Here is a 23,496-nt window from a genome sequence, read left to right as displayed (position 1 = left end):
CTTTGTTAAGACTCATGAACAATCAATTTAAGAAATTCTTCCATATTTACATTGGACCCTTTGAAGTAGTTGAAATTACCCAGACCAATGCATACAGATTGGTATACCCTAAGTCCAGAAAACTCCTAGGTTTGAGAAATATTACTGCCTTGAAAGCTTACATCCAAAAAACTTAGTTTTCAAATTTTGCAGAGGACAAGTAGGGAGTCCCAAGATTTGTCTGGAACACATCAGTGGTGACGTCACTTACTCTTCTTTCTATCCTGTCATTAGTGTGCAAAAAGTTAGATAGTATCTTCAACTGCTTTAGATTTTGGCTAATGTATGGTTAACATTTTGAGAGAGTGACACATATATTTTGAGTAGAAATGTTGGTTAACAGTCGTTTTTGACAGTAAATGGGAACATAAAACCTATGCAACACTGATTATGTAAAATTTCAGAGATTTAACACTTATTTGATTATTTTCTGAGTGTAAAAGTAATGCAGGAGGATGTTATTCTGTTTGTAGTGAAAAAAAGGGTTTTTTGATTATACCAAAAAAGGTAAGGTAATGGAATTTTACAAAATGTACAAGTATATCAAATCAAGTAAGTCACCTCGTATGAAAGAAGTGGGAAGTTTGTACATCTACTTATCACTTTAAATCACCATCAAAAATGTTATAACGTGGTGACTTGTGTGAAAGGACCTGAGAAAACGGGAAATTTAAGTCAAAAACTATAGAAGTAGTTATGTGTTGCCCTATCAACCATACATAACACAACAAGGGATTTACTCTGAGACATTGGAATATGTTCAAATATCCAATGAAGCAAAATTTGAATGAAAAATGGTGAAGACATGGAAAATTCACAGCTTTACTAGTGCTGACCTGCCGCTGCATCTTCCCACCTACACAACGAACCTTCTACGCCGGGTGAGCTTGAAACCAAACTTCATTACTTTAGTTGAAGTGGTACATACTGTCGATTGAAGTTTTATTTATGTAATCATCATATTTAAAGTTTGTTTTAAATGATTATGAGAGCTAAGGCATTTAAGAGTATGGAAAATTTACAAGAAGTTGGAGAAACTCAAGACCCAGCTACAGCTATGAGACTTAGCAAAGAAACACCTGACTGGGCTGAGTTGGTAAAGTTAATCAAAGATCAAAGTGTGACTAAGTAAACAACTAGGCTTGGTAAATTCTCAGTTAAGTACCCAGAGTAAAGCTTTAAATAGTCAAGTGACAAATCTAGGTTACCTAAATGCCAAAGTTGACTCACAAAGCAAATAATTTAGTAATCTATGTGAGGGCATGGGTGCTCTTAAGACTGAATTTTATGCTTTAAATAGTAGAGTAGAGAATTTAAAAATAGATTTAAAGAATGAATTGACTAATTCCTTGACTATTCATGTAAATCAAATGTTTACTGACCTTAGACAGAAACAGAATGACAATTTCAAAGACTTATCAAAAAGGTTAGATTTTAACACTGAGAACAGGTGTAATAACATGGAATCCGAAATTAATGAAAAGTAGGATCTTCTGAAAATGTGTGCAATGTTAAGTTTAATTCTGTAAAGCAGGTATTGAATATTTTGAAAGAGAGTGTAGATAAGAATAATGAATTAACACCGATTATTCAATTGCAAATTACAGGTGTCAGTACATGAGTAGATGATGTAGAAAGAAATTTCAAAGAGAAAATAATGAACTATCATAAATGTAAATAGTTTAGAGGAACAATTTGAAGAAATTATAGATCGAAAAGTTAACGAGAGAATAACATCTGGGTACATATCGCCTATTCTGTCTTCTGAACTTAGTGATACCAGGAAGGGTATAGACGACTTGTGGAGAGAATTCAAGCTTATCCAGGACAAAGTAGAAAAAAGGGTGACTTCACTTAATGTGGTATTAACTAGTGAAGCTGTGACTGATTTACAATGGGGAACTAATTCAGGGTTATCTAGACAATTCCCTAAATTTAAGCTGGATGGAGGGTATATCCGTCCCATTTCTTAGAAAGGTTTAACCAAGCACTACCAAAAAAATTGGGAAGATTCTAAAAAAATAGAATTTGCTGTGGGGTACCTTCTTGGGGAGGCCTGAGAATGGATTACAGTAAATATTGAGAATTTTTACTCTTGGGAGGACTTTCAAAAGAAATTTAAAGAAAATTACTGGTCTTTCAGTGCAATAGAAAAGTTAATATCAGATCCATGGATCCTGGTTAGAGTCATCTAGCCCCCAGGGACATTAACATTTTCAGTTAACAGGCGGAGTGACAACCATCAGATCCCGAGTTGTTTTCGGTGTTTCTTCCAAAATAGTCTTCCTGCACAGAATCCCTTTAAAATTTTAAACTATTTTGTCATGTATCCTTTAAAATCTAGAACTATCCTGCTTATAAAACCAAATATGACTATAAAATAGATAACAACTTAAGAAAATCACCAAAAAGAAGTGATATCTAGGCAAAATAAACTGAATAGATTATTATATTTATGCAAAATACAATAAGATATGACTAGCTGAACAATTGTTATATTGTAGTGTATTCATTTTTCTATTTTGTATAGAGTATTTTATGCCTTTTATGAGATGTGATATAGAGGAGAGGGTTTGTATAAAACTTTGAATGGGGTGGGTATTATAGATAAGAGCATGATTTACATGAACAGATAAATCATGATTAACACAAAACACACAGCACACCTTTCAAACAACCATCTCAAACAAGTGTGCCTGATTCTTCATCATTTGCCGTTTCCATTGGGTTGCTAGGATTTACTTCGGGGACTTCGATGCTGAAGGTGGGACAAGTCCGTTCTGTAGGAGATAATTTAACACCAAACCACCTCCGTCATCTCACGCAAGCACCTGAGAGGTATGGATCCTGCGGAATGATGGTGGAAAGGGTTTCATGTCTTTGGGGCTATCTTCTTTCTCTTCTTTTATCCTAGCATCCATATCTATTTTTTCCTTTCTTACTTCTCATTTGAGGACCTGTCCATTTTTCCCTCTTTCCATATTCATAAACTTGTCACTGAAGTCCTTCTTTATTAGCATGGTTTCTAATAATGTACATATTACTTTAGATAAGAAGGCCAAAGAATCAGACTACACAAACATACAATTACAGACTAGAAAGCCTGTCATGATGTGAGAACCATCAAGTGTTGTAGGGGAAAATGTGGGTACATCTAGAAATATTCACTTGTATATAGGAAGTTATGACTGTTCTAAATCAAATATACATAAGGAAAATGTGTATATAAACTATGAAAGAGGCATGAGCAAAGAGAGAAAATGAAAGCAGGAGAGAACATTAACCATGATGATCAATAAGAAATGTCAGTATAATAAATACTCTAATGAATTGAAGGACAGTGGGACATGAATAGTATATGTTAATATAATACCTATTGAAAGTATAAAAGTTGGTAAGTAGACGAGGACTCTGGGGAGTAAATGGTGTATTAAAGAATAAATGTCAAGCTTAAGATATAAATCTATCTTTACCAGAAAATACTTAATTATGTTATACACAGAAATGTATACTAGGGTAATGAACCATGAGGCCTACTCAGAAATGATAATGGGGGTGTACTGAGCATTCACTAAGTATAAAGGGCAGGTGTACCTATGTGGAGATAGGAAGACCTGTGGTCTAAAAAATAGGGGTGTTTTATAAAGGGCATTCCTCCCAGAATGGAAAGAGGAAGTGCTCTCATTAGGTCAACCCACAAGTAAGGAATAGGTACTGATACCAGGAGAAGGGGACAGTATTGTGACAAAAATCACAAATTTCATAGGAATTATTCTGGAAAGTATAAATTCTATGAATGACTAGCATTATTATGTTTTGTAGAAATAAATGAGTGTCCAAAAGAACACTTTCAGTTCACCCAGTGTTCCTTCAAACTACAAACTACAAAAAAATGAAAATAGTGAAAATAGAACATACTAGGAAAAAGGTAGTACAGAAAGATAAGAATAGAAAATAGATTACTCTTGTGTCATAAACACCTGAAGTTTTCGATTGAAAAGCAAAATAAAGAAAAGAGAAACAGTCCTCACAATTCCTAAATATTAGAAAAGCTGACTAAAACCACAGGTCAAAGTAAAATAAGAATGAATAGCGAAACAGGAAGTGAAAGATTGTTCACAGTTATTGAAAGAAAGCACATGTATATTTATGAAATATAAAGTGTTATTATGTGCAATATTAGTTGCATAATGATTATGTATAAAATATTGTTTGTTTAATCTGGGGTGGGGGATATGTAATGATTCGAGAATTTCTGTGTGAATTCTAGAACCACTCAGGCTTCTACCATCTCGAACACACGATGTTCTAGATATGAGTGTGGGATGGTAAAATCCTACCTACTGCACATCACATATTTGTGTGTGCAGGTTTAAAGTCAGTAACGAGAAGAAAGTAGATGTGGCAGTTGAACGGCACCAACAAGTACTTGTCAGGCAATCCATAGATGTTTTAGAGGAAGAACCATGGAGTTTTTATGCATCTCTGTGCCTACTGTGACATTGACTATTGTTATGTGAAAGCAGAACAGTTGAAAAAAGTAATCTTGAAAACTCTTAATCTAGTCTTGGTAGAGGCAAGACGTATTTTATGATTCATGTGAAGCAGAGTTGTGGTTATTAAGCCAGCTCTTTTATAAATGTAATTAAATTTGTTTCTGACGTTGGATGGAGCAAGTGACTTACTGGAAGTCATATATGTATGTGGAAAGTAAGGATTTTATTCCGTATGGAGTCCAAATATACTGTGGGTTGATGAAAAGTAAAGTTTGCATATCTACTTATTTCACAAGTAGAGAGAGAGGCTTAAATATTCCCATATCTAGCATCAGTCTACAGAGATGAAGTCAAGAGATTTTTCCAGCCGCCAGCTAGCCATCAAAGAAGATCGGCTGCGAATCTCAAGTAAGTCACCTTGCATAAAAGAAGTGGGAAGTTTGTATGTCTACTTCTCACTTTAAATCATCTTTAAAAATAGAAGCTATAACCAGATGGAGCAATCTGAAGGAGGGCAGTGAAGGGGGAGGGATAGCAGGGTACATGTGGGGGAAGAGAAGAGTGCCTGATGGGATGTGCAGGGCTAGAGACTGCCAGCTGCAACATTGGAAATTGGGCTGTGGTGGGGAGGGGAGGGGGGGGGGGGGGGGGGGAGAGGGAGCAGAGAAGTAGAGTAGCAGGGAAGGGGAAAGGATGGATTGATACATTGGCAGAGGATGCCATACAAAAGATGCGGAGGGGGGGGGGGGGGGGGGGATGGAGGGGACAGCAACTGTTGGGTGAATGGTGTAGGTGTGCGGGGACATTAGGTTATCATACATAGGTTGAGGCTGAGATAATTTCAGGGGTGGAGAATATGTTGTAAGGACAATTCCTGTCTGTATCGTTCAGAAAATCTGGTGGTGGAAGGGAGGATCCATATGGCTCAGATTGTAAAGCAGCCATTGAAATCTAGCATGTTATGTTCAGCTGCATGTTGTGCCAGAGGGGGGTGGGTCTACTTTGCTCTTGGTTCCAGTTTTGTGGCTATTCATTCTGATGACAGCTTGTTGGGTTTAGTGATATATGGTGAGATTATTAAGACATTTTGATACTTACTAAAATAGTCTGAGATGAATGTGATTAATGCATAATTATAATTTAATACACTCCCAGTTTCACACATATCTGACCTGCCCATCAGGCTATAACATTCACAATAGACTGTGCATCTGATCTTCATAGTAAAACCTACTGAAGTCTAACTGGATCATCACTTTCATAATACCTGGATGAGCCATTTACTCAACAAATCCCTTAAAATTTCATTCCTAATAACACAAGAAATAGAGCAGATATTTCACCAAACTTAGGAAGTTGTGCCACATCCATACTTTCATCAAACAGAAAGTAGATTTGCAAGTAACCTAGTATTTATCCTCTTGTTCAAATGTAAAATACAATCAGTTTAAATGGGGCAATCTGAAACCTGTATTCCACAGGCACCGTATATTGGAGGGTACTCTCATTGGAGTATGCTATACATCTCACTGGATTATGCCCTCTTCTTAGCTGAGTGAGGAGTTTGATCTCATTTGAGTGGCTAAGGCGAGGCACAGTAAGAACAAGTATCTGGTTTAGTCAGCCAGGACTTTCTGATAGTCACTCCCAGCAAACCTTTTTCCCATCAGTGCATGTCTATGTACATTACAGTAAGGTGATGACGTATAGGGGCCCAACACAGAGTCACTCGATTTTTGGTAAATGCACGTCTAGCTGACACTTGTGATTTTTTAAGTAATCCTCAAGTGCTCTGGTACCGAGAAGAATGAAACTATCTTCCCCACCCTTTGTAGTTGGATAAGGGATATTCTTTGCACTATCCCAGAAGACCATTCCATAAAAGAACAGTGAGTGAAAGGACATTAAATTAGTCACCACCCTGGTCTTCAAACTGACAAATGAATGAAAGATTCTCCAAGGTGCTGAACAACCTATTCTTTATTAATTAATCAGTGTGTTGATTCAATTACCCCAAGGAGTTTTACACATATTGTCTTATAAGGTGCATGACTATAATGTTTATTTCTAGCAATAAGCATGTCACTTTCATTTGTTTGAAATTATATTAAACGAATCTTTGTGAGTTTAAGACAAATTATTTGGTGTGAATTGAAGGACTGTACAGTTATCATTTGAGCTCTGCACAATATGACAGATTGTGGCCATAATTAGTATGTTTGCATTAAGTAATGTTACCATTTTTGAGCTATTAATCAAAGTGAATGGGTGTCATTTATGTAGATTAGGAACAGGTTAGAATTCAGTATCAAATTATGTGGGACTTCACATTCTACATTTCCCAGTTCTGAGTTTAGTTTTACTTTTTGAGTTCCAGTTTGTCAACATGACCATCTGATTTCCATTTAGAAGTCCAGTGTTCATCCATGCAAGAAGGCTGCCATTAAAGACAATACTTTTCAATTTCATAATTATAATTTTATGAACCAAACAACCAAAAGCAGGTTTGTTCAGGCCACTAAGGATCTGACACACAACCCAAGACTGCTCTTCAGGTCACCAAGTAGTCAAGAGTACAGACCAAAGTTGATGGAGATCTGTCAGTGTGCTCTGAAGCATTACTTACGTTGTTCACATGTTGGTGTATTTTTACTCCATTGCCCATTGCGACAAAAAAGAATATTTTCACCCTTAAGTTCATATCCAGGATCACAAGTGTACCGCAAGATAGTTGTACCCTCCTGTATAGGTTTACCAGGATCAGGTGTACATGACTCACATCCCAAGACTGTATATGTTCCATGTTCAATGGTTGCTGGATACAAGCAGGGTCTATTGGAACATGTGAAAAAGAGTATGATAGTTAGGTGCAGTACAGTATGTGGAAATAATTCTTAAAACATAAATGAATTATTACCTGTCACCATCAATGCCACTGCCACAAAGAGCACGTGCTTCATCACTCCCATCATTGCAGTGACGTCTTCCATCACAAACACTTGATGATGCAATACAAGACCCAGACTTACACTGGAACTCATCAGCACTGAAACAGAAATTTATTTGTCTTACAGAAGCATCTAAATTGAGTTTATTAGTGTCACTACAAACAAATTTCTTGTATCACTATGGTAACATACAATGAACAACTTACAGTAAAAAAGAAAACAAAAAAATGTTCATATTCATGTACTATTTACAACTGTCAACACGATGTGACTCAAACAGATTCAAGCAGTCTAAAAACAAATATACTTGTCTTGAATTTTTCTTTTTTAGTCATATTTGCTTATACTCATTTTTGAAATTTGCCATTTATTAAGTCTTTTTCCCCAGCCAAATATTTGGCCACTACATTCAATTAATTCTTCCTAACTGTCACTGAAAACACAGGGGTAAAAAGAAAAGAATGAACCACTGCAAGCAGACCCACTTATTTATGTAGGCAAGTACTGCTTACTCCACCACCAGACATCACTTATACCAGATCAGCTGTCAAAGAGCACAGAAATTGTTAGGGTACTGATAAGCAGTAACTTTTTTGGATATAATGATAATCCAACCAATGTACCGAAATCTTATCCAAATTTTAAAATCCCACAACCCCACCCCATAGGTTTCCTTCCAGTTAATTGATGTGATGAGTTAAGGTTTATTTCCTGACAGTTTGGAATGTGCAGTACCAATTTTCATTGACAAAAGTGGCAATAAACGAGTGAACTTTAATTATAGTCCCACATAACTCCTCTCCATTTTTTTCAAATATTTTTGAGAATCTAGCTTATAACACAATATTGGATCACCTTTCTGAAAGGAAAGAAGTGCCAGCTTCTGTACTCTTGTAAAAATAAGTTGTTTAGATTGTAATATTAGTTCATTTAGTGCAGATTTCTCAGTAGTTAAGTGTATTACTGTGTTTTTATGCTTACTATCATATGTCTCACTTTTCTTTGTGCATTGTTCCAGACAACTTGAAAAGATCATAAAGTTTTGTTGTAGTCTTATTTTTGTTTACAATTTCACACATTAAACTTGGAGAATCTCATTTATTTGTTATTTTTTATATCCAGAAATTTCACTAGAGTGTATCCCTTCTTTATTTACTTTATATTTCTGGAATGTAGCATAAATTTAAATTGTCTGATTCAGAAACTTTGCACTAGTAGTTTGTTTACACACAATTGCACGTAGGTCTAATTTTTGTATATATCTTTTCTTGTTTATCATTAGTTTAACTGGCTTAATCTTCCTAAAGTACTATTTTTATCATGGGTGAGAAGTGAACAACTTGCAATAGAATTGTTAGTTCTGGGGTTGAGTGTGACAGGTGCTGTAGATTTGTCCATTGGGGTGACTCTAGTGGTGTGGGAATTGGGGAAGTAAATGAGGCTGATCTGTGGTTTTGTTGGCTGTGTAGTAGACAGGGGTAGATAATGAAACGGGAGGGGGAAACTGCAGTCCTTCAGGCTGAATTATGTGGGGTAGAAAAGATCTGGACAGAAAGGGAGTTGGGAAGTGGCAATAGGTATCATAAGGAATTGACCTTGAAGTTCATCTGAGAGCTTTATGGTGAATGTGAAAGGTTAGTTTGACTTGTTGCTTCAATAAGAAACTGATGAGCCTCAGATATATCTAGGTATGGACAGGGCAAACAAATTTTCAGCAGCAAAATGGAAAGTATGAATGCAGCGAATTCAGTAAAGATAAAAAGTTTTTTTTTTTATGTTGTTCTCATGCTAGAAGTGTAGACCAACTTTTGTAGGATAACCTAGGATCAGAATACTGAGTCATCAACTTGTTATTCCTATTGCTGGTCTGGGGCGTGTGACAGAGGAGTTAGGATCAAAATTATTGAGGTTTTGGGGCCACTTGTTGACATACTGCCTGATAGCAACACTGGATAGAGAACACGAACATAATCTATGGATGTATAGAGTGCCTTCTCAGTACACACCATTTCCGTGATGTCATCATGAAATAAGCTAGCCAATCAGATGCCATCATATGGGCATTAAAATGGAAGCCTTGCCAGTTTCATGACAGTCAGACGTAGCCCCCAATGACACTGATGTAGACAATCATTAGAAGCTTGGGGTTGTATCTGAATTTGAGGTGGCAAGTAAACTGAGAACTTTTTAAACCATTATGGTAAACATTTGTTGACCCTTTTTATCCTGGTAGTGGAATGCTGGTTTGCAGTGTTGTTATTGTTACTATTGAACAAGTTGTATGCATGTTATGTTGGTGAAGTCAATTTTTGAAAGTTCTTTCCAAATACCATAGAAAAAACAGTGGAGCACCTAGAAAACATGGTCTGATGTGAATGTAATTTCGTAAATATGCATACTATGGGTGGGTATGTAAATGATTGGAGTTACAAACAAGGGAAGTTCCAGAAAGGAATATCAACATTGCAGCTAAATTGTAGAAGGAGAGTATAATGAAGTATTCTTGTACTTTGTTTTCAAATATTTGGGATTTTCCTGCTTGATACCACCAGCAACATGTTACAGACTTTTTACAAGATTATAAGATTCCAATTCAAACTGTAGAGAGGGGAGTATTGTCTACGTGGAAATTATTTATACTTCTGGTTGTGAATAGCTGAGTCCATCCTAAATTCAGTCCTGTTATTAACCACCTTTAGGAAGAATGTGTGTTGGCATGTAAGTGTAACAACCCATAGGTCCCAGAAGAGGCTTCTGCACAATGTTCTACAGTCAACTTTATACAATATTCTCATTCCACACTTCTGTAAAATAAACGCTTTCTGTATCTACATCTACACTCTGCAATCCACCTTATGGTGTGTGGCATAGGGTACTTTCTGTACCTCCATCAGTTCTCCCCTTTCCAGTTCCAATTGTAAACAATTACTCGGAAGAATGAATGTCAGTAAGCCTCCATGTGAGCTTCAATCTCTCTCATTTTACATTTGTGATCTTTTTGTGAGATATACATAGGAGGAATCTATTTATGGGCGATTCTTCCTGGAACATAGAGACTCAGAACTAATGATAAACCACACTGTAATGCACAACACCTCTCTTGTAGTATCTGCTACTGGAGTTTGATGAGCATCTCTATGACACTTTTGTGCTTTTTAAATTGACCTGTAACTAAATGTGCTGCTCTTCTTTGGATCTTATCAATTTCTTCTATTCCTTCTATCTGGTTCTGTTCCTAGACTGTCAAGTGGTATGGGTACTGCTCAAATGAGGGTTTTGTGAGTTATCTCCTTTGTGGGTGGACTACACTTACTAAGGATTTTTCCAATGAATCTCAGTCTGACATGTGCCATACCTGTTATTAGTTTGTTATCATTCCACTTTAAATCTACCCATATCCATACTCATACATATTTTGTGGATGTGACTGCTTCCAATGATCATGTACTCATTCAATAATGCATCTTTCTGCCTACCTATGCACCATACATTACATTTGTTTTTTCTCATTATCTGAAATAACCCAGAAGATAATGCCATAGGACAGAACTGAATGAAAGGACGCTAGCAGTCCCTCCTGCAGGTCAACACAGTGAGACATTTATGAGAGCAAAGCGGTCAGAACTGAGCATTTTAGTTATCTGTTCCACATGCTGATGCCACCTATGTTTATTATCTACATGGATACTCAAAAACTTCAGACATGGGCTCTCATACAGTGTATACCCATTGATCTCTACTTCTTGTTGCTATAAGTCATTTGTAATTGTATGAAATTTCATAAGACAGGTTTTTGCAGGATAAAGGTTATGGGGTTTTCTATGAACCAGTTGTAAGTCCGTTCCATTATTCTCCTGGGTGTATCTGGTATGGACGTACTTGGACCTTGTAATGCATCTAAGATATGGGAGTTCATTTCTGTGTTCAATTTGACATTTCGCATACATAAAATTTTGATAAATCAATTTAATAAAATATCAACTTTGTTGAAGTTTCAAGAACATACCTTCACCAAGGAGTCAAGCAGTATATTGCTCCCTCCTATGTATATCTCGCAAAGAGACCATGAGGATAAAATCAGAGAGATTAGAGCCTACACAGAGGCATACCGACAATCTTTCTTTCCACGAACAATACGATACTGGAATAGAAGGGAGAACCGATAGAGGTACTCAAGATACCCTCCACCATACACTGTCAGGTGGCTTGCGGAGTATGGATGTAGATGTAGATTTACTTTTGAATAGGGATGCCATCAATAATGAATTATGTGTGTGGTCTTGTTGCACCCATAAAACCAGTTATTAGCCTTTTTATTTTATTATTTTTTATTTAACTATTTGATAAGAATACAGAACAGTTATTTTATTTTGAAAGTATAATTTCTTGATTTCAGTTTAATATAAAAAGTACATATATTATTTTTATTCAAATAAATCTTTGGAATGTATTGTCTCTGAATCTTAATATCTTCAACTTGGTGTTGAGACCTTACTGCTGTGAAATTATTGAATGACGATGACTATGAGGTTGTGAGTAGACTCTGTAAGGATTTGTTGATTGGTCAGGATAGTGAAGTGTTCTAACTTATGAAAAGTCTCTATAATTGTATGATGAAAGATGATGTGAACACAGAGAAAAGTGAATAAAGCTAGGAATTGTTAGTTCAGTCATTTGCTTTATGATAACCTGAGACCCATGTATTAATGCAAAGATTAAAAATTAATATGGAGACTTCCTGCAGATAATGGAACGACTTTGAACAACAGTAAAGTAGATGATCCAGGCATAAAAAAGTTGGTATTTCCTACCCTTGAGAAACTAAAATATATTGCAAAAATACTCATAAATTATCTTGAATAAACAAAAATTCCATTTGATTCCTATGTAGTATCTATGTTACAAGGGGGAATACCCATAGATCACACTCTGATTCTTGGCATGGTGAAATAAGGCTGATAAAGGTGCAGGTGCCAACACTCAATAGCTTTTGTGAAAATGACAGTCAAACTTTTGATGCAACATCATCAGTCCACTTCTGCATTGTAAAACCAAGTCAGTTTGTAGCACAGTAGTTAAGAGCACAGTTTAGAAATTTTGCACCACATGTTCGAATCCAATCTCGTGTTTCATTTTTCTTTTGTTGTTGCAGATGTACATCACATTATTATCTCTTGTGACATTGTGAAATACAATGGAATTACCAACAAAAGAAATAAGCATTTCAAATCTTATTCAAAACAGAGTGTATCATCACAAATCATATACAATACAATATAATTAACAGTAACTGAAAATGAAAAACATAAAAATTTTAGTATGTAAGTTTTTACTTTTACTTTTACTTTCATACTTCAAGAGAATCAGTACATTTGTAGAAACATTCAAAGCATAAAAATTCAGCATATCACAAGCAATGTGTGAAGGCACAAATATCAGTGTCCCTTTTTTTGTGAGAATATCATTTGAAAACAACTTCACTACTTTGTGATGATTTTGTAGCAAACTACCCGTATCTAAGCATTTTCTCAAAAGCAGTTGGAGCCCGGTATTGATTATGGATCAAGATTTGTATTTTAATTGCATCACTTCTACTTGTGATTTCTCCTTGCTGTGTGATGAGAGTAGGGCACTTCTGCAATCAGCTAACGTAATTCTTTAACTCTCAGTAGAAGTATATGTCACACGGCTAATATAATGGCATACACTAAGGAGAAGCTACTTTCAATGAATACTTCAGTATCTTGATTTCATTGACAAACAGCCTATCATATAAGGAGGGATTGTTTTGCCCAACCCACAAGTCAATAATGTACGGAAATGGCTGTATTTTTACTTAAAGTTGCTTTACTTTGTCCACTAACTGGTGATGGGTTTCGTTTGTAAGCTTTCCAGATTTTGTGGCTGTTGTGTGCACATTGCAGTGTAATTCCATTGATTGGTTTACATCGTGATGGACTTGAGGACCAAATTTATCACTAACTTCTGGAGACAAATGAAAATTGTTGGTCTTTCTGGAAAGTGTCAGTCCATGTCAACAGTGATGATAAAATATGTTTTTCATAAGATCTGAAGTTTTTATTTCTTTTGCCATTAACTCCATTTTATTTAATGATATCATAAAAAGTACTAGTGTTGCATACTTCTGTAAAAACTGAAGAAAAACAGAATGTAAGATTGAATCTGAACACAGGGCACAAAATTCCAAACCTGTGCACTTAGCCACTGCACTACCAACATACTTTGTTTTATGCCACACGAGTAGCCTGATGAAGTCACATTGAAACTTTTACCATAATTTTCTCACAAACTATTGTGTGCTTGCACCTACACCAAAAGAGGTGCCCCTCTATTTTCATCCTTCTGTCACCATGCCAGGTTTTGATTGCATCAGAAAGTGACCAATGGCAGGTTCCCCTTTGTTGCATTATTGCCTTACTCTCATTATTCACTAACAACTTTTTATCAATACACTTGTGTCATTAGCAAACACAGTTTTTGAAGAATCCTACACTGTCTCCAATAAATCATTGACATTGACTAAGATCAGGGGTGGGTCAAGCTTCAAACCTTGTGGTACACAAATTTAATGTTTCCTCACTTTGAATTCAGTCTCATTCCTGTCATAGGGGTCATTTTTTAATGATCTTCTGTTTTCTACTGTTAAAATAAGATTCCATTTGTGCAAGGCGAAGACCTTTAATTCCATACCATTTTAGTTCCCGTAGTACAGTTTTGTGATCTACACATTTAAAGTGCTTGTAAAGATAACAGAAAATTCCAACAGGGTAGATTTTGTTCTTTAACTCTACTAGAACTGAATTTGTGAAACTATACAAAAGCCTTTACATAACCAAACGTATCTGCCATTTCAAGGTTATTTTCAGAAATATGGTTCAGTATCCTGTGGTAAGCTAACAAGAATGAGCGAAATTGGCTTATAATTAGAGTTCAGTTGCTTAACTCCTCTTACATATATTTGTGTTACTGCTGTGTGCTGCATATTTCAGTCTTTTAGGAAATATTCCTTGGTGCATTGATCGATTATATAGGCAATTTTTGATCTATGTAAATGATATTAAATACTGTACTATAAACTCCAAAATTATTCTGTATGCCGATGACACGTCCATTGTATGTAAAAAGGAATCATGTAATGAACTAGAGGCCGAGTGTAATAATGTGACAAAAGAAATTGTTCAGTTTTTTAATGAAAGCCACTTAAATGTAAGCACCAGTAAAACATGTTTGATGGAGTTTAACAAAAGTAGTTTGAATAATGAAATTAAATTATACATGGGCAACGAATTGGTAAAGAAAGAGTCTAGTGTAAAATTCCTTGGCGTAACAATCCAAAGCAACCTGAAATGGGACACACATATTGACTCTCTAGCAACTAAGTTGTCAAAAAATATATTTGCAATCAGTACTATTAGCAAGTTCTGTAGAGACACTGTAGTTCTAAAGACTGCATACTATGCTCTTTTCTCCTCTCACGAACTACGATATTGAAAGTTGGGGGGCAACAACCAAAGCTAATCTAGATAAGATACTCATTCTTCAAAAAAGGGGTGTGAGAATAATTTGTGGAGCAAAATATAGGGAATCTTGTCACAACTTGTTTCCAAAAACAGAGGTGTTAACTGTTATAAACACATACATTCTAAAAGCCATATTGCTTGTGAAAAGACTGCACCCAAACACTTATTCAGATTTCCACCAGTACAATACTAGAAATAAAGAAAGATTTTACATTGGCAGCCACAGAACAGCACTTTACGAAAAGGGGCCTCAGTATGCAGGTATAAAATTAGCTAATGCACTGCCTAGAGCAGTAATGGCTCTTCCTACAATTAAACTGAAACATCAGCTTAAGAAATTTTTAGTAAAACACCCTTTCTACAGATTAGAAGAGTACCATACTTATATGAAGAACAACAAATGCTTTGAGAAATTATGTGAATAGAAATAAGTAAACACCTTATTGTAATTTTGTTGTAAATTAATGATGTATTCAGAAGAATGTGTCTCGTGTATTGAACAAATAACTTTAGTCATTACTGTTTCTTTGTGCATGTGCAGTGTACCATTCGATGTTGAATAAAGCTAATATTATTATTATTATTAATTCACGGTTGGTGCTACTGAGTTAGCACATGATTTTAGTACTTAAGCTGTGATACTATCACAGCCAAAATTATTTCTACTTTTTTAGTGACCTAATGATCTTTGTCATCTCTCTAACAAATGAGTTGGCAAAACTGATGTCTGATGGTAAACTACCTGTATAATTAAGTTTATTGGTTCTGCTGTTGACAAACAACTTTTTGTCCCTGTGGTTTCAGCTATTGTTAGGAAGAATTCTTTGAATTTAGTAGCCAATGATTTTAATTCAACATCATCTGTCTGCTGCTACTACCATCTGGGAATTCAGTATCAGTAGCACTGCAAAATTGATTCATTTCATGATTAATAATACTCTAATCTGTCCTCAGATCATTCTCAGAATTAAGAATGTTTTGCACTTTACAAAATCAGAGAGATTGTTTAGTGCTATATACAGGGTGTTAATAAGAAGTATCCTATCCACCAATGCTAAAACAAAACTTTTGCATTGCTTATGATTTCTCAGGGATTTGCATCTGTCAACATGTGATTACTGTGGTAATCTACTATCCCACCTCATGTGAATCCTGTTTCATGTATTAAAATGCAAGCTGTGAACTACAGATCTTCAGCACTCCTCTTTCGAATCCATTGGCAGAACTGTAATATGGCATGGCTCTGAGCACTATGGGACTCAACTGCTGTGGTCATAAGTCCCCTAGAACTTAGAACTACTTAAACCTAACTAACCTAAGGACAGCACACAACACCCAGCCGTCACGAGGCAGAGAAAATCCCTGACCCCGCCGGGAATCGAACCCGGGAACCAGGGCGTGGGAAGCGAGAACGCTACCGCACGACCACGAGATGCGGGCTAATATGGCATGATGAGGTGGTCTTGCAACCTGAGGGCTTGCTCACACTGAGAGGGTACAGTAACTATGTGTGCAGAACTGACCACATAGGAATGTGGTTTATAATGTTATCACCACCAGTTCTTTACACACTTGCTTCAGAATCATTATCTACTCATCAAAACACTCACTCCACATTTCTGGTCCACCAACTGTGTGAGGTCTACTGTGATTTTTTTGTCATAATCAGAAATGACCCTGCATCTCCAGTTGATGAAAGCATGCAGACATTTTTTTTCGACAAAATATGTCATTGATGATATGATTTGGCATAAGCAATGTAGGACTGTCAATTAACACCACTGGTTTGACCGTAGCAGAATACTGAGTCTGCCACATGGAATAATGAGACTGTATTTCCCTTTTTACATTGTTCATACCCCATGAAAATACTCATTGATCTTGTTCTTGTGTCAGCACAATTTCTAAGCAGTGAATACACACACACACACACACACACACACACACACACACACACACACACACACACACACACACACACACACACATTCATTTTCAAAGAAACAGAACACCTTGAATGACTAGAGATGGGACATAAATATCCACAGGACATGCAGAAATGAACAGCATTTGAGTTCAGCATGTGATCACTCACATAAGTCAAGCTGATCACAGTGCCCTGGGCACACATCAACTGTGGTTTGTGGTTGTACCTAATAGCATCCCACACCATACGGTGTTGAGCTGGTGCTGCATGTCTTGTGTGAATGCAGTCACTGTGATGCAACTCCCCCAGTATGTATCAGACCAAAACGTGGCCATCATTTTCACACAAACAAAACCTGGATTTGTCTGAAAACATTATCTGATGCCATTCTGGTTCCCAGTGACATCGTTCCATACATCATTGGCATCTAGCATCTTTCTGCACATTTGTCAAAGGTAGGTGAAGAGGTGGACAACATGCATGTAACTCATGCCATTATAAACAGCAATGGACTGTTAGCCCTGATAGTGTATGATGTGTTACATGGTTCCACTGCTGTGCCAGAGTAAAGGAGGATGCAGATGTGTCCTACAACACCATTCAGATGAGGTGTCAGTCTTCTTCGGGGGTGGTGACCTGACCCATCTCATCATGTTCTACAGCTTTCCGTGAACCATTCTGCACACACCTGTTGCACTGCCGAAACACTTCATTGCACACGAGCATCGTTTTCCAGATGGTAGCATCACATTTTCTCATGCCAATAATATGCCCTCTTCAGACTCACTGGTTTGATGGTACTGTTTGTGCATATGTCTGTGAGGCATCCAGTATGTCTGCTCAAGTCACACCGATCCATTACCCTCAGTTCATAGGAACAATAGGAGCTACAGCAAATTTTAACAGTAGGTGGTGTTGTGCCACAATTTCAATTTTGACGTAGGACCTGTGGGCCAACATAGTTCAAATGTTAATTATTTCTACAAAAACACTAATGTACAAGTCCTGTGAACATCAACATCCTATCTCTAGTCTTTTAAGGTTATCTGTTTATTTGAACATGAGTGTGCATATAACCTTTTTCCTAGTTTTATCTCGTAAAAATTTGATGCATTTCTTTTTTTAAGCACCCTGTTTAGAACCTTGGCTGGGACACTAAAATAACCAGCTTTTCTGCCTAGAATATTTGCTCAGTGATGGTAAATGAATAATATTTAAATACTATACTTACTTGCAGCTAGGAATTTTAGATCGGCATTCTGGAAGACGTTCATCAGCACCGTCTGGACAGTCATTTCTGCCATTACATTTCAGTTGAGAATTAATACATTCTCCAGTGGGACACTGGAACTCTTCTTCTGTACAAGGAACTGAAGGCTGGAGCACGTTACTTGCAATGAAATTAGTAACTGCAGGCCTGTTCCAACACAAAAAAAAAGTTAAGTGCAAGAAAAATTTCAACATGCAAGAGAAAAATAATCAGTCTCTTTATGCCAAATAAGCAATCTGTAATACATCACAAACACAGAAGATAATTTTTGCATGTAATTTAGTATCTCCACATTTCACTGAAATTGTATAGTAGTGCTTTATGTTATGACATGTATGTTCAGTTGTCTTGTCATTTCATATTTGGATAAATTATTAAGATCTTTATCAAAGTTTGATTTCAACAGAACAGTTGTCCACAGTGACTGTAATACATTTTCAAAAAAGGAAAAGGAACTCAGCAGTCAGTTGCAGATCCAACCTGTATTTTTATTGCAGATCTAGATTTCACCTATTGCAATGCTATCTTCAGTGCTTTTAAATTGAGTCATATAAACTTGTTAAGTTTTTGACAATACATGTTGTCTGGTCAGGTATGCCTTAAAATCTTATGGTAACATGTGTTGTCAAAAGCTTGACAAATCTATAAGACTTGATTCAAATGCACTGAAGATAGCTATGCAATAGGCAAAATCTAGATCTGCAATAAAAATATGGGTTGGATTTGCGATTGATTGCTGAATTCCTTTTCCTTGTTGTAAGATCTTTATGACAGCTTCCATTTATCTTCAACAGTAGTAAGCAACTGATCACTGAAATTGTAACTGGGTCTTTTTTCTTGCTCATTAGTGAACTAGAAACATGGACTTCAATGAGGGGGAGGGGGGGGGGGAGGGTTGCCAGGGGAAGGTTGTTGCATCCTTCAATTATACAGATAGCTGCACTGTATGTGTAACTACAATGGAGGGGTATCTGCATAGAGACCAGACAACTCTGTGATGCCTGAAGAGGGGCAGCAGAACAGTCTTTTTGGTAATTGCAAAGCGACATACCTGTGTTGGTTGTGGGTTAAAATTCACCCATGATAACCTCTGCCTGTCATAAAAGGTGACTAATAGGGGACTGACTGTCTACCAGTCTAAGTGTGCCTCCCCCCATTTATGTCAACAGCAACAGCTTCCTCAGAGGATGGATAAGCAAATCAAGGTCAGGATACGTGAATGCAGAGGAACTGATGCATCTCAGTCAGTAGCATAGAATGGGGAAGGCAAAAGGGAACCACTCTATTAAAGATGCAAAATACAACAATGGAAGTTGACATTAATGAGGAATCAGTTACTGATCATGGGTTTTGGAACCCTAAATGTGGCAGGACACTTAGAGAGCTTCTCAAGATATTATCAAGAAGAAGGGAGTGCGGACTGCATGAATGCCATTAAAAGCAGGAAAACTGGATGAAGTGAAAGACCACATGAGGAAGAATAAGATGGGTGTATTAGGTCTACGTGAGAAAAGACAGGAAGGAAATAGGGATTTCTGCAGTTATGAGTTTAGAATAATTTATAGTGGTGGTGAGAACACAGAAAAGCATGGAGTGGCAACTGTAACAGGAGGAAAATTGTCAAGTAATCTTTGCAATACTTATGTCAGTAGCCAGTTAATGATGGCAAAAATAAATAGTACGCTTGTGTACTTGGTAATAATTCAGACATATTTCCCAAAACTAGCTCATGACTTGGAAGAAGTGTGGACTGTGTAAGATGATACTGAAGATCTGTAACTAAAGGAAAAGACAGTGTTGCAATAATGGACATTTTTAATGTGGTAGTGGGATCCCATACAGGCAAAAAGACAGAAGGAAGTTGGGCTTGGGAAAAACAAATGAAACATTTGGTAGATTTCAGCAATCAAAATGATATATTCACTACAAACATGTCATTTGAAATTCCTCTTAGAAGAAAGTACACATGGAAGGTGCCAAACAAAAGACCACTTCAGTTAGATTATACACTAATGAAGCAATGGTGTAAGAACCAGATAAAATCATGTCACAGCTATTCAGATCCAGACACTGATAGTGACTATAAACTTGTGTTGGCCAAGTGCCGCATTAGATTTAAAAGAACAAGAGATCTGTGGAAAAGAAATGAGAGTAGGAGGATGGAAAGAAGAGAAACAAATATAGCTTTTGAAGAAAGGACCAATAAAATATATAATGGAAGTGATGAGCCGATGCACTGGAATAACATGACGGTTTTTGGAGAAAAGGAAACTGGAGCCCAGAAATCCTTTAATGACACAAGAAATTCCAAACCCAATTCAGGAATGGAATAAGTACAGGAAGGACAACAAGAGAAAGAGAAATGGAATAAAATCTCTAGTAAAGAGATGGAAGAAGGTCAGAAAAAAGGAAGACAAGATCAACTTTATAAGAAAATCAAAGCCTTTCAATGCAAACCTAGAACAAAATCTATAGTAGTAAAAAATAAACAAAGGGATATCACTTGTCACTGGCATTGATTTGAAGTGCATGACCAGTGAAGCAATATTGTGTTTATATACAGAAGAAGACTGCATACACAATTAATCTCAACACTTTACTTCTAATGACACATAGTGTGGCATACTTCTAACACTGTAAAAGAAAAAAAAATGTTCAGTTAAGTGTAACCAGTACTAACCGTACAATCTCCATCAACAACTGATCAAAAGTAAAAAAGTAAGAAGCAACAAAAAGTTCACTGTGTGGAACATCTGTACATCAGCAAAGAGCAGTCAACTGCCAGCACTCCTTGTGGCTGGTTCAGCTGACATTTTGCAATCAGCTGATCGCTAGCTGTCAAACATGAGCCAATCGTAACCTCCCACAATCTCCACACACTGACAGACAATGACGAGATACGAGTTCATTGTAAAGAATATGTAGAAGAACTGTACAATGACAAGAAATACGATGATGAAAATAATCCAATTGAAGACATCAATGAGTTTGAAAGAGAAATGCAAGGTCCTATAATCATGAGACATGAATTTGATGATGCCCTTTGGTGTGTCAAAGAAGAGCAGTGTTGATGACATCCCTGCAGAGTCGCTGAAAAATTTATCTAATAAAATGAAACACCAATTATTCAAACAAATGACTGCTACAAAAGAGGAATCATGCCAGAAAACTTCACAAAATGTTTAATATGATTGTACCTAAAACAGGAAAGGCACCAAAGCAACTACACCAGTTATAGAACACTATCAATGTTATCACTTGCCTCCCAAATACTAATTACTACAGTTAAAAGCAGAATTCAAGGAAAAGTAGATAAGTATATTGGAGAAGACCAATTTCGATTTAGAGAAGGCAGAGGAGCAAGAGAAGTAATTTGGCCTTGCGCATGCTATTGGTCAAAAGGAAGGTATGAACATAAGACCTTATCTTACATTCATTGACTTAGAATAAGCTTTTGACAATGTGAACTGGAAACTACTCTTTAGAACATGGAAAAAAAAACAGGACTTGAATGAATGAAACGATATAAGTATTATTAGTCAACTGCATCAAATCCAAAGCACAAATATGAACATCGATAAGGTAGAGGAAGATACCACAATAGAAAAGGAGTTGGACAAGGGTGTCTATTATCTCAGTACAGGGTGTACATGAATTCTGGGAACACTTGCAATTATTTATTGCACAAGAACCATACATTGTACAGATATCATACATATGTCATATTGAAGAGAAACCCTGAAAGTTGTTTTTTTTTTTTTTTTTTTTTTTTTTTTTGTCATGTACACCGCTACAGTGTAGTTTGGTAATTTGCCAATAGTCAGCATTAGTCGTAAACATGGCTGTGCTACATAAGGGGACAGCTGAAATGGCCTTCCTGATCACCAGATCTCACTCCGTGAGACTTTTTTCTGTGGGGACACCTTAAAGATCTCTACCACTCGATGTAGCAGAGCTCCAGGAGAGAATACAGGAAGCAACTGCCACAGTCAACGATGCCATGCTGGGATGGGTATGGCAAGAATTCAATTATCGTATTGACGTATGCTGAGTCACTCATGGTTCGCATGTCGAATGTTTGTAAAAAAACTTTCAGAGTTTCTCTTCAAAATGCAATATGTATTACATCTGTACAATGTTTAGTTCTTGTTGTTGTGGTCTTCAGTCCTGAGACTGGTTCAGTGCAGCTCTCCACGCTACTCTATCCTGTGCAAGCTTCTTCATCTCCTAGTACCTACTGTAGCCTACAGCCCTCTGAATCTGCTTAGTGTATTCATCTCTTGGTCTCCCTCTATGATTTTTACCTTCCATGCTGCCCTACAATACTAAATTTGTGATCCCTTGATGCCTCAGAACATGTCCTGCCAACCGATCCCTTCTTCTAGTCAAGTTGTGCCACAAACTCCTCTTCTCCCCAATCCTATTCAGTACCTCCTCATTAGTTACGTGATCTACCCATCTAATCTTCAGCATTCTTCTGTAGCACCACATTTCAAAAGCTTCTATTCTCTTCTTGTCCAAACTAGTTATTGTCCATGTTTCACTTCAATACATGGCTACACTCCATACATATACTTTCAGAAACGACTTCCTGACACTTAAATTTATACTCGATGTTAACAAATTTCTCTTCTTCAGAAACGATTTCCTTGCAATTGCCAGTCTACATTTTATATCCTCTCTACTACGACCATCATCAGTTATTTTGCTCCCCAAATAGCAAAACTCTTTTACTACTTTAAGTGTCTCATTTCCTAATCTAATTCCCTCAGCATCACCCGACGTAATTCGACTACATTCCATTATCCTCATTTTGTTTTTGTTGATGTTCATCTTATATCCTCCTTTCAAGACACTGTCCATTCTGTTCAACTGCTCTTCCAAGTCCTTTGCTGTCTCTGACATAATTACAATGTCATCAGTGAACCTTAAAGTTTTGATTTCTTCTCCATGGATTTTAATACCTACTCTGAATTTTGTATCCTTTACTGCTTGCTCAGTATAAAGATTGAACATCGGGGACAGGCTACAACCCTGTCTCACTCCCTTCCCAACCACTGCTTCCCTTTCATGTCCCTCGACTCTTATAACTTCCATCTGGTTTCTGTACAAATTGTAAATAGCCTTTCACTCCCTATATTTTACCCCTGCCACCTTCAGAATTTGAAAGAGAGTATTCCAGTCAACATTGTCAAAAGCTTTTTCTAAGTCTACAAATGCTAGAAATGTAGGTTTGTCTTTCCTTAATCTAGCTCCTAAAATAAGTCGTAGGGTC

The 23,496-nt window shown here is 36.7% G+C and overlaps 1 protein-coding gene across 1 annotated transcript in view; it reads right to left on the bottom strand.

The window, feature by feature from the left end:
• Positions 1-23,496, bottom strand: part of LOC124804830 (modular serine protease-like) — a 269,364-nt gene that overhangs the window by 147,540 nt on the left and 98,328 nt on the right. The window contains exons 4-6 of the mRNA XM_047265176.1: positions 18,183-18,368; positions 7,453-7,581; positions 7,162-7,367 (exon numbers count right to left, since the gene is read on the bottom strand). Of these exons, the coding sequence (XP_047121132.1) occupies positions 7,162-7,367; positions 7,453-7,581; positions 18,183-18,368 (521 nt within the window). The remainder of the gene's footprint in view (positions 1-7,161; positions 7,368-7,452; positions 7,582-18,182; positions 18,369-23,496) is intronic.

The sequence above is a fragment of the Schistocerca piceifrons genome, chromosome 7 (assembly GCF_021461385.2).
Source record: "Schistocerca piceifrons isolate TAMUIC-IGC-003096 chromosome 7, iqSchPice1.1, whole genome shotgun sequence".
Lineage (NCBI taxonomy): Eukaryota > Metazoa > Arthropoda > Insecta > Orthoptera > Acrididae > Schistocerca > Schistocerca piceifrons.
The sequence above is the reverse complement of the archived record's forward strand: the minus strand, read 5'-3'. Positions and strand labels throughout refer to the sequence as shown.